The following is a 12721-nucleotide window of genomic DNA, read 5'->3' as shown; positions in this document are numbered from 1 at the left end:
CCACCCAGCAGCTTAGCTGTCTGTCCCTTCCTTTGATTGCATTTGTATTTTCAGCTGGTAATTTGCTGACTTTCTTGGATTCGTCTGACTTTCTTCCTGTTTTCCTGCCAGGATCACATGACTCTTCACTCTGATCTCCGGCCTCACCGCTGCAATCAATGCAGTTTTGCCTCCAGGAATAAGAAAGATCTAAGCAGACATGCAATGACACACACCAACCACAGGCCGCATACATGTCACTTGTGTGGACAGAGGTAGGCACACCAGCTTCCTTTGTATTGGTTGTTTATGCACATTCTTACCCCTTTTTCCTCTGTATGCTAAGGATCTTTCTGCTTTGGTATGTTGGTTAAAAGGGTTGTTCCCTTTCAAAGAGGCAAAAGAAAACCAAAGTGAGCTGTTACTCTCCCTCCTGAGGTCCAGTGCTACCCCTCGCTGCTGCTGCTCCGCTGATTGTGTACAGACTGCACCGGTGATAGCATGTAAACAGCACTGCAGCCATTAACTGACCGTAGCAGCTCGCACTGGCTATGTCATCAGTGCCGCCGAGATCAGTGATTGGCTGCAGCACGCATCACATGATGTCACCGCTGCAGGCTGTACACAATCACAATGGACTAGTGGCGACAGGCAGCGCTAAGCCCCGGAAGGGTGACAGTTGAGAATATTTTTTTTCTGCCTCGAGAGCGGTTACCTTACAAGGGAACCCTGTTATTCAGATAACATATACAGGTTTTAATAGAACTTAGAGGTTTAAGTGTTTCTAATTTCTTCCAGATTTAATAGGAAAGGTCACCTAAAATTCCATATTGAAAGGCTTCACACCGGAGCGAATGTAGAGCAGCCTCAGCGAGCAGGTGAGTATGACGATTAGTGCATGGCTTTGTGCATTAAAATGACAGTAGTCTACTTTTTTTCCTCTTTCCTCCACAGTCTTATACAAGAGCCTTGTTTGGTATTACATCTTATCCACATTCAGTGGGGCTGATCTGCAATACCTGACGCATCCCATGGATAAGAGTGCCACTGTTTTAGTAAAGACGTAGACCTGTATTGCCCATCTCTGGCGACCCCTGCACAATCCACAATTAATCATCACTTTACTGGAGAAATGTTGATATTTAGACTTAAACCATATTCGTCAATTTTTCTTCAGAGCTGACATCTGTACCAGCCCTGGATGAGGAGCACATATTCCTGACTCAAGAGGAAACTGTGAGCAACCAGGTTAGAATGTGCATAATGATTTATGGCTAAATACTTTATGCCCTTTTATGTTTGCAAAATGTATGTATATACTGTACTAATGTTTTCTTGCTGACATTTTATGGTTTATTACTGTAGTCTGTAGAGGTGATTTTGATCGATGATTCATTCCTATAAGTACAATTCCAAATAATAAAAATAAGCTTTTCTTAGCCCTTTAATGACCACCCACTCTCTAATGGGCTGTTCAGGTCCCTAAAGCCAACCATACACACCAGATTGTTGTAGGTCAAACAATGCTTTGGCCGATCATTCAGCCAGCTGCCATCTCTCCCATACACAGAAGCGCTCGATCGGCCGAGTGCTCCTTTGTTCTTTATGATAAAGCCACAGACAGGCATCGCTATTAACAGCGTATTCCAAGGAGAACAATGTAATCTGCAGTCCGAAATTGGACATGCCCAATCGACATCTCACCTGACGATTAATTGTCCGACACCCCCATACACATTAGAGTGTCGGCTGAACTTGTCGATATTGGCAGGTCCAGCTGACAACTCTTACTCGACCTGCTATCTACTCTCTGACGGCTGGGGGGGCCCTGACTAGAAGATAGTAGTTGAAAACCACTTCAGTCATCTCTTTTTCAGGCTAAGGGTATGTGCACACGATGCAGAAATGCTCAGGATTTTTTTATGAGCGTTTCTGCATCTAGCTGGCAGGAAAAAACGCATGCGGATTGTACATGCGTTTTCCTGCCAGGGACATGCGGAAATGAAGCGGTCTTCACTTTCATTTCCGCATGCGGGTTGACAAGCGCTTCTCAAGCTATTTTAGCATCACTTGGAAAGTGCTTGTCACCTTCACACTATATAAATCCATGCAACCGGCATGGATTTATATAGTGTGTGAATGTCAAAAAATAAAAAAATAAATATATACTTACCCTCCGATGGCCCCCGGTGTCCTGCTTCCCGGCTGCCGGCAGTGTAAAGCCCCCATCTCACATAGCGAGATCGCTGCTGTGTCACGGTTTTGGTGACGCAACAGCGACCTCACCTGCGATGTCGCTATGTGTGACACTTTGCAACGACCAGGCCCCTGCTGTGAGGTCGCTGATCGCTGCAAAGTGTCCTGGACCATTTTTTGGTCGTTGCCCTCCCGCTGGTCAGCACACATCGCTGTGTGTGACCAGCGGGAGCAGCGATCAAGCTGGTAACCATGATAAACATCGGGTTACTAGGGGCGCACGTGCACCTAGTAACCCTTTGTGTATCATGGTTACGAGCCTGCTAAAGTGAGCGGTAACCTCCCGCTCACTGTAGCAGAGTGGTAACCATGATAAACAATGGGTTACTAGGTGCGCGTGTGCCCCTAGTAATCCGATATTTACCATGGTTACCAGCCTGCTCCTGCTTCAGCAGGCTCGTAACCAGGAGCAGGACATCGTGGAAAGATTCTTTCCACGATGTTGCTGCTCCCCTGATCGTTGGTGAGCCTGCCTGTTTGACAGCTCACCAGCGACCACATAGCGACGCAGCAACGATCCCTGACAGGTCGTATCGTTGTCGGGATCGTTGCAGCGTCGCTAAGTGTGACGGGGCCTTAAGACTGAAGGACACTCTGACGTCAGCGTAGGTCCTTCATTCAATTGCGAAGTGCCCTGGAAGCCAGGAGGACGCAGCGCGAGACGCCGGAAGGTGAGTATATATATATTTTTTATTTTATTCTTTTTTTTTTATGGTACCTGGGTCTGGATGAGAGTCCTCTCATCCACACCCGGGTACCATCCGCACATTAGAACGCATGGAATGCGCATCTACATATACAGTGATGCGGATTCCATGCGTTCTAATGCAAGTCAATGGCGGCGAAAAAGCAGCGTTTCTGCAAAATTAACGGACATGCTGCGGATTTTTGATCGCAGCGTTTACGCTGCGGAAAAATCCGCATCATGGGCACAGCTCATGCGGATTTCCATTGGGGAACATTGCTGCCCTTCTGCCATGCGTTTTTAATGCGTTTCCGCAACATTTCCGCAGCTGCAGAAACGCCGCGGAAATGCATTAAAAGCGCATCGTGTGCACACAGCCTTAATAGCCCCAATGAGCAGAGCTGTTAGAATCCTGCAGACCTATCGTTATATCGATTCTGCCAGTCACTTACAGTGGTGTGAAAAAGTGTTTGCCCCCTCCCTGATTTCTTACTGTTTTGCATGTTTGTCACACTTGAATGTTTCAGATCGCAAAATAAATTTAAATATTAGACAAAGATAACACAAGTAAACATAAAATGCAGTTTTTAAATGAGGGTCTTTATTAGTAAGGGAAAAAGAAATCCAAACCTACAGGGCCCTGTATGAAAAAGTTATTGCCCCCCCCTCCCCTTAAAACATAAATTAACTGTGGTTTATCACATCTTTGGGAAGCTGAGTTCAATTTCCATAGCTACGCACAGGTCTGATTACTGCCACACCTGTTCTCAATCAAGAAATCACTTAAATAGGACTTGCCTGACAAAGTGAAGTAGACCAAAAGATCCTCAAAAGCTAGACTTCATGCTGTAATCCAAAGAAATTCAGAAACAAATGAGAAACAAAGTAATTGAGATCTATCAGTTTGGAAAAGGTTATAAAGCCATTTCTAAAGCTTTGGGACTCCAGCGAAACACTATCCACAAATGGTGAAAACATGAAACAGTGGTGAACCTTACCATGAGTGGCCGGCTGACCAAGATTACCCCTAGAGCGCAGTGACAACTCATCCAAGAGGTCACAAAAGAACCCACAATAACATCCAAAGAACTGCAGACCTCACTTGCCTCAGTTAAGGTCAGTGTTCATGACTCCACCATAAGAAAAAGAGTTGGCAAAAATGGCAGGACGAAAACCACTGCTGAGCAAAAAGAACATAAAGGCTCTTCTCAGTTTTGCCAGAAAACATCTTGATGATCGCCAAGACTTTTGAAGAATACTCTGTGTACTGACAAGACAAAAGTTGAACTTTTTGGAAGGTGTATGTCCCATTATGTCTGGCGTAGAAGTAAAACAGCATTTAAGCAAAGGAACATCATATCAACAGTAAAAATATGGTGGTGGTAGTGTGATAGTCTGGGCTGTTTTGCTGCTTCAGCATCTGCAAGACTTCATGTGGTAAATGGAACCATGAATTCTGCTGTCTAACAAAAAATCCTGAAGGAGAATGTCCAGTCGTCTGTTCGTGATCTCAAGCTTTAGCGCACTTGGGTTATGCAGCAGGACAATGATTTAAAATACACCAGCAAGTCCACTTCTGAATGGTTTAAGAAAAACAAAAATTAAGACTTTGGAATGGCCTAGTCAAAGAGCTGACCTTAATCCGATTGAGATGTTGTGGCATGACCTTAAAAAGGTGGTTCATGCTCGGAAACCCTCCAGTGTGGCAAAATTGCAACAAATTTGCAAAGATGAATGTTCCAAAATTCTTCCAGAGCGTTGTAAAAGACTCTGCCAGTTATCACAAATGCTTAATTGCAATTGTTGCTGCTAAGGGTGGCCCAACCAGTTATTAGGTTGAGGGGGCAATCACTTTTTCACACAGGGCCCTGTAGGTTTGGATTTCTTTTTCCCTTACTAATAAAGACCTTCATTTAAAAACTGCATTTTGTGTTTACTTGTGTTATCTTTGTCTAATATTTAAATTGATTTTGTGATCTGAAACATTTAAGTGTGACAAACATGCAAAACAATAAGAAATCAGGAAGTGGGCAAATACTTTTTCACACCACTGTATGTCACAGCAAACGGGTGTTTTCCCTATAATTACATCGCCATGGATGCCATAGTTAGTGAAATGCTTCTTTACAACTTCCCATCTTGTCCCTCCACAGTCCTCCTATAAATCAACTGAAATGGCAACCTGCAAGAAGCTGCTTGTGGTTCCTTTATTAAAGGGGTTTTCAAGTTTCAGAAAACTTTCGTCCCCCAGCTGCGGTTTGCTTAAAAAAACATACAATCTGTCCTTTATTCACCTTCCCCAGGTCTGGGCTGAGTCACTACCACTTGTCCTGGTTTCTGTTATTGTTTTGTAACGTTGATATCACATCCACAGTACTGAAGTCAATAACTGAGTACAGCCGGGAAACAGGGGTTTTCCGAAACTGTAAAACCCCTTTAACCACAGGATTCTTTTATGAACTTGTACTTTAAGAAACTCTATAACTTTGGCCAGCTTTCTAACCTATGAGATCCTACATCTTGAAATCATTATTTTTGGTCTCACTTCTTTAGGAGGATACAGCTTACATTCAGGAAATTACAACTGCAGATGGACAGACCCTACAGCAGCTCGTAACAGCAGATAATCAGGTAATTTCTTTACAGCGGGTTTGAGAAGATGACCCTCTCTGAAGCTATGGAGCAGACAGAAGTAACACTCTACTTGGAGAGCCTGTCTTGTGTTTCTTAACAGTTTCATTAGAGACCAACCCCTTTCAGAATATGACCCCCGGGGCCATTACCTGATTACCTTGGTCCAACTCCTGAATTCCAGGCAGATTTTGCCAGGAAATGAGTCAATCAGTTAGTGCACAATTTTTCATCCTTGTTGATGAAACATTTCCTTTCGTCTTAGTCTGTATGTCAGATAATATTAATTTAAACCCTGATTATATGCGGAAGATGTCGCATTTATAGGGACTTTCATGCAATTATATATAATTTAACACAGAGTCTAACTTCTAGTATCCTAATCGTGTGTATGGTGCTCACTGTTAGGATGCCGCTGGTTTCTATAATCCGATTGTCACTTGACCACTCATATGCAATTTGCAGAGTTGTGATCACTGGCCGATTGCTTTCTCTTCTCTTCTCTTGAGAAACACTGTTAGGATTCCACATGTTAGACTTTCTACCATATTATATAAATGTACACAACAATTTATAAAGATTTGGCTATACCTTCTCTGTAGGTTCAGTACATCATTTCCCAAGATGGAGTCCCTCACCTCATCCCACAGGAATATGTTGTGCTCCCTGAAGGTCACCACATTCAGGTAACTATTTACCATCCTCTGGTTGTAAATCACAGTATCCATCATTCTAAGCACTAGTAATATTTAGGATGACAGCCTTCCTAATGTAGTTTTACCTTCCATACATCGTGAGCTTACAACATAGCTTATTCCAGTGATTATTATCTACTTCTCACTCAAAGAGGTTGCTTGCTTTTTTCCTCGAAAGAGCACCACTCTTATCCATAGACCATGTTTGGTATTGCAGTCACAAGTCAGTAAATAGGTTCAAACTATAATTTCAGACACAGCCCATGTGGCACTGGTAAAAAAAAAATCAGATGCCACCTTCTAATCTCAAAACCCCTTTAGTTATCCTCTGACATGTAATGTCTAAAACCAGAATTTTTTAACCATGTAGTCCTGGCTGTATAACACTATTGTTAAGCTTGATATTGTTACTGCCTTTTACTTTTCTTCTGTTCTACATAATCTACATGTTGTGACTTTTTTCTAGGTTCAAGATGGACAAATTACTCACATTCAGTATGAAGCAGGAGGACAATTTATTCAAGACCCCCAGGTGACTAGATGGCATGTTTACCCTCTTGTGGTATTCCAGTAACTTTCCTGCGTGCCCCAGTAGCCTGCCCACCACCCATGCAAGTTATGGCCTATGTTATTAGCGTGCTAATAGGTATTGTCTGGTTCATTGAGCCATATCCTATAATCCAAGGTCACTGGGAGTGAAACAAAAAGAGCTCAGGGCAAAGCGTTAATTAATCATTGAATTTCTCCTTTCAGCAGATCCATTTTGTGCCCATGTCACCCACACATCAACTTCTGACTCAGGAACAACTTGAAGCTGCTGCCCACTCTGCCGTTACAGGTTAGCACCCGTTGTACAATGCATGACTATTTGGACAAGGCTGCTAAGCTTTGCACAATCATAACCCGCTTTTGTGTCTCTCAGCCGTGGCAGATGCAGCAATGGCTCAGACTGTGTACACTGCGGACACCGAGCCGGCTCTACAGCAGGAGATAGAGTACGACGTGATCACCCTGGCAGAATAGTGGCAGACTTGGTGCTGTGATTTATGTCATTCGGTGACTTGTCCTTCTTTGATGTCATCAGTCTGCACATTTCTACTTTACACTTATTTACATCATTATGCAGAAATCGCCTTGTAGACTATAACCGGCCCTGTGAGAATGATAAATGAGAACATTTTTCATGCTGAACTGAACATGGATCTTCCGAAATAGTCATTCATTCCTTGGCTTTCCTGAGCGTGCCAGCAGTTGTTAGCTTTGCTCTGTGCATGTTGAGCGGAGCCTTTGACAGTTGCTGAGGAAACTGCTTGCACGGCCTCCGCTGCCCTGGGCTCGTTCATCACTAATATTTCCTTTCTCTTATGCAAGTATTTGTTTTCTTCTACTATGGACACAGATCTGGTGATGAGCAATCATACGCAATGATTAGAACACATTTTAGATCACAGTTACACTATAGTTTCACCTCTTCTGGTGCAGGAACTGGTGTCTGATCTGTGATTTTACTCCCTCTTCTCTTATCAGATTAAAGGAATTAGGGCAGATTTTGGTATTTAATCCCCTGAGTACATGGATAATCATAAAATCGGTAATCCTCTTCCTCCCTTTTCCTCTGCAATAAACACTTGTCCATGGCATCTGGCTACACATTAGCCATTGAAGCTGACATCCACCCTCTGAGGGGTTGTTCATCATTGCAGATAACAGAGAGCAGCTTGCTATGTTTCTCATTGTGATGGGAGCGGTGCTGGTAGACTTTCTCTGCCTTCACCCTGCACTGCAGTTGGGTTTGTTTTGTCTCTTGCGTCTCTATTGATTTGTCAGACGTTGTTGTCCTCTATTCGAGAAAGGTGTGCCAAATGAGAATCTTGTTTCTGCACCTGATCCCTCATGGAGGTCAGCAGAGTTTTGTTTGAAGCGTCCTGCACTCTTCATCAGCATCTTAAACTACCTGAGTCAGGACTACTCCATGAAAAGCGGCAGCGCTCAGCCAATCGGCATTCAGGCCTTTATTAGTCTGTTGACTACAAGCCAAGTTTGTGAACCAACAAATAAACTGAATGCTGAAATTTTCAGGATTATACAAAGTGACAGGATGTGACTGACCACAGAAAAGAAACTCACACAGTTTCTTCAGATTGTTTTTCCTGGAACAAGTGATGAAGGGACGCTCAGACTACGAAAACAGGCAAAAAATATGGTGAAAGATCAAAAGTGTCTCATTCACATTGGTGGTCATGTGGTAAAATGGCTCATATTACAAGGGAATCTGTACCTACATTACAATATGCTACATAGAAAATTACAAAAAGTTCAAAGCGTCTCTTCAGTCTTTGAAAGGAACACTTTACTTAGAAATGAATGAAAATGTGGAAGTCCATACAGCATCGCATGACCCAGCTATAGCCAGTACCATCTGTATCTGCTGTGGGACACTGTGGTTATCTTTCTCTCTATATTCTCCTAAATAAACTAATAGATTATACGTATATAGTTAGGAGGCTGAACTGCGATCTCCCATGTCATAACTGTGTGAAATGTAAAGAGAGGAGAGAACAAGGCGCAATGGGCGACTCAGTATTGCAATTGTTAGAGGGGTGTGAGGATGGCTACTAACCTTATGAAGTTGTGCACCTCTGCACGACCCCAGTGTAAAGCTCCACAAGCTCCGCTCTGTTGGGGGCTGTCATCTATTTCCAGCGGCGTTCACAGATCCTGATCTCTCGGTGGTGGATCACGTCGTCAGGTTAGTAGCATGTAACGCCGAGATAGACGCCCAGCTTCACCAACACCCCCGGCAGCGTTCCGGAGGGGTTAGGGCAGCGCAGCTTGGAAAACCAGGGTAGTAAATTTAATTAAATTCCTCCCACAGGTGAAAGAACAATAAATTAAAGGCAGCTCTACCGCACCCCAACAGGGGGAAAAGGACAATCAGTGAATATGAATAGCGGTACCAGAGCGCCAATAACAGGGCAAAAATATTAAAAGGACTGATTTATTAATACACACAACGCGTTTCGGTGGACACAGCCACCTGATGAAGGTGGCTGTGTCCACCGAAACGCGTTGTGTGTATTAATAAATCAGTCCTTTTAATATTTTTGCCCTGTTATTGGCGCTCTGGTACCGCTATTCATATTTACTGATAACTGTGTGAAAAGCACTGTGCAGTCATCATCATTATCTTTGATAACCTCTCCCTCTATACCCTCCCCATGGGAATCTTTGATTGATTGAGGAGGTCACCAGGTGATCATATGACCTACCTGAAGAGAAGTATACCATGAATTTCCAGATAGAAAGGGACAACTAAATAGGGCAATGCTGGCTTAATTATATAATTGGGGAACCTGTGACAAGATGAATTAGAAAATTGATAGCTATTTTAAAGGATTTCTTGGGAATAAAAGAAGGAAATGTTATGAATCAATACCTTTAATTAGCAAATAACACTGTTTTTGGCTTGGGATGTTATCACTATAGTACATTGAAATTGTCGGCATCTTCTTACGCTGAAAGAAACCTATTTTATAGTGGTAATATGTACTTTTAAGCATGTGCTTTTGAGCATGTGCCATAGGAGGCTCGGTACACTCCCTTCATGCGTAGGAAGATATAATACTGGAGGTACCACATGTGTTGAGGTAAGAAGAGGATGTTAACACTGCTGTCCACCATGTTTATCTGATCTAATATCTGAGATGCCAGGAGTGCTGAGGGAGAAAACGGCTGCTCACGCTGCTTTCTATCAATTCTTTAAGAGTTAATACTAGAAATACCAGGAGTAATGAAGTAAGAAAAGGCTTCTCATACGGCTGTCCTTCCTGTCTATCTGATGTATCAGCGGGGAAACCAGGGGTGTTAAGTTAAGAAAAGATTGCTAACACTGGTTTTTACCATGTCTCTCTGATCTAATTCTGGAGACACCAGGAGTGCTGAGGTAAGAAAAGACTGCTCACGCTGTTGTCCTACTTGTCTTTCTGAATGTTGAGTGTCTACGGTGACCTGGAGATAACTTGACATGACGTGGTATAGGTTATTTCCTCCTCCATGGTGTATTTTCGAGTAGGCCAGCATATTGCCGCAATCTTTGCGACTTTTGCCATCAAAAGTCGCAAAAGCAGTTCAAGACAGGAAAAAAGCCCTTTCTTTTTACTTTGTGCTAAATTTGTGAATTGCGTGCGTCATTTAGATGAATTTGGTGCCAAAAACTCAAACTAATGCTACAAGACAAAAAAGTAAAATTACTTAAAAAAAACGCAATTGATGAATTAAGACCAAAGAATGCTGAAGTAAAAAGAGGCTGCTTACACTGCTGACTATCTTATCTAATGGTGGAGATGCCAGGGGTACTGAAGTAATAAGAGGCTGCTCACACTGCTGTCCACCTTATCTATCTGATCTGATACTGGAGATACCAGCAGTGAAGAGGTAAGAAAAGACTTCTGACAGTGTTGTCCTACTTGTCTTTCTGAATGTTGAGTGCCTACAGTGACCTGGAGATAACTATCCGCAGGTCACCACTGCAGAGTGTCCTACTACACATGCTCACAAGCACCTGTCCTGTTATCATTCTAGGACAGATTTCTGTCAGTTTAAGATGTCAGTAATTTTAATATACTAAAGTGATTACCTCCCTAAACAAAAAGGAGTGTAATTTCCTAATTACAGGTATTTAGGAATATATTTATAATAACATTTACATTTTTCCTTTCCTTACTGTCTTTCTCTTCCTAGAGAACACATTTAAACAAACAGTCTTGCAGAAATCCTTCAGATCATGTGTTAATTTTCTCATAAAGAGCATGTTTAAATTCAGCACATAGGCTACATGTTTCGTTTGTCCAGATTTTCAAGTAGAAAATCAGAAGTTGTATTGCAGTAGCAGCAAAATGAATGCGATTTTACATCTCATCGGCACTTTGCGGGAAAAAAATGCATACTGAAATTGACATGCAGCACACATTTTAAATGAGCAAATTTCTACAGATGCTTCATGTAAGTACCCGAAACCGTGGGATGAATTGAGGTTGTTCACTTTTTTGTGTATTTTTTGTTATCGGTGTATGTTATGTGTAGCCCAAATTTTATGTGTTCAGCAGTTTTAGCTAGATCTATTATTGGATGAACCTCATTGGCAATCTATAACAGCCATTAGAACTTACAGTGCAACCGTCTCCTAACAACCAAAGTATTTCTGAATGAGATATTAGATGAGATAGGAGCAGGGAGCATATCATTGCTATAACTAGTGAAATTAATTAAGAGGCTCTCAGTGCTGGAAGACAAACCGTATGGGAAATGTAAGGGCAACCATTTAACAGAATTTTTTTGAAAGTGATAAAAAAAATACCTTGAGGATATACAGTACAGACCAAAAGTTTGGACACACCTCATTTAAATATTTTTCTGTATTTTCATGACTATGAAAATTGTACATTCACACTGAAGGCATCAAAACTATGAATTAACACATGTGGAATTATATACTTAACAAAAAAGTGTGAAACAACTGAAAATATGTCTTATATTCTAGGTTCTTCAAAGTAGCCACCTTTTGCTTGGAGGACTGCTTTGCACACTCTTGGCATTCTCTTGATGAGCTTCAAGAGGTAGTCACCGGAAATGGTCTTCCAACAATCTTGAAGGAGTTCCCAGAGATGCTTAGCACTTGTTGGCCCTTTTGCCTTCACTCTGCATTCCAGCTCACCCCACACCATCTCGATTGGGTTCAGGTCTGGTGACTGTGGAGGACAGGTCATCTGGCGTAGCACCCCATCACTCTCCTTCTTGGTCAAATAGCCCTTACACAGCCTGGAGGTGTGTTTGGGGTCATTGTCCTGTTGAAGAATAAATGATGGTCCAACTAAACGCAAACCGGATGGAATAGCATGCCGCTGCAAGATGCTGTGGTAGCCATGATGGTTCAGTATGCCTTCAGTTTTGAATAAATCCCCAACAGTGTCACCAACAAAGCACCCCCACACCATCACACCTCCTCCTCCATGGTTCACGGTGGGAACCAGGCATGTAGAGTCCATCCGTTCACCTTTTCTGCGTCGCACAAAGACACTGTGGTTGGAACCAAAGATCTCAAATTCGGACTCATCAGACCAAAGCACAGATTTCCACTGGTCTAATGTCCATTCCTTGTGTTCTTTAGCCCAAACAAGTCTCTTCTGCTTGTTGCCTGTCCTTAGCAGTGCTTTCCTAGCAGCTATTTTACCATGAAGGCCTGCTGCACAAGTCTCCTCTTAACAGTTGTTGTAGAGATGTGTCTGCTGCTAGAACTCTGTGTGGCATTGACCTGGTCTCTAATCTGAGCTGCTGTTAACCTGCGATTTCTGAGGCTGGTGACTCGGATAAACTTATCCTCAGAAGCAGAGGTGACTCTTGGTCTTCCTTTCCTGGGGTGGTCCTCATGTGAGCCATGTGAGCCAGTTTCTTTGCAGTGCTTGATGGTTTTTGCAAC

At 42.7% G+C, this 12721-nt stretch overlaps 1 protein-coding gene across 2 annotated transcripts in view; it reads left to right on the top strand.

The window, feature by feature from the left end:
- The window catches only part of ZNF335 (zinc finger protein 335), a 108061-nt gene extending 99500 nt beyond the window's left edge, over positions 1 to 8561 (top strand). Inside the window, exons 21-28 of one of the 2 annotated variants that reach the window (XM_073683907.1) lie at positions 112 to 254; positions 778 to 857; positions 1157 to 1227; positions 5474 to 5551; positions 6154 to 6237; positions 6713 to 6778; positions 7003 to 7084; positions 7169 to 8561. In XM_073683907.1, the coding sequence (XP_073540008.1) occupies positions 112 to 254; positions 778 to 857; positions 1157 to 1227; positions 5474 to 5551; positions 6154 to 6237; positions 6713 to 6778; positions 7003 to 7084; positions 7169 to 7269 (705 nt within the window). In that variant the 3' untranslated portion in view covers positions 7270 to 8561. Of the gene's footprint in view, positions 1 to 111; positions 255 to 777; positions 858 to 1156; positions 1228 to 5473; positions 5552 to 6153; positions 6238 to 6712; positions 6779 to 6999; positions 7085 to 7168 lie in introns of both variants that reach the window. The other variant, XM_073683906.1, reaches the window with a different exon arrangement.
- The last annotated feature ends 4160 nt before the right edge of the window (positions 8562 to 12721 follow it).

The sequence above is a fragment of the Phyllobates terribilis genome, unplaced genomic scaffold (genome assembly GCF_046119375.1).
Source record: "Phyllobates terribilis strain yellow unplaced genomic scaffold, ASM4611937v1 Scaffold_5__5_contigs__length_657084704, whole genome shotgun sequence".
NCBI classification, from domain to species: domain Eukaryota; kingdom Metazoa; phylum Chordata; class Amphibia; order Anura; family Dendrobatidae; genus Phyllobates; species Phyllobates terribilis.
The sequence above is the reverse complement of the archived record's forward strand: the minus strand, read 5'-3'. Positions and strand labels throughout refer to the sequence as shown.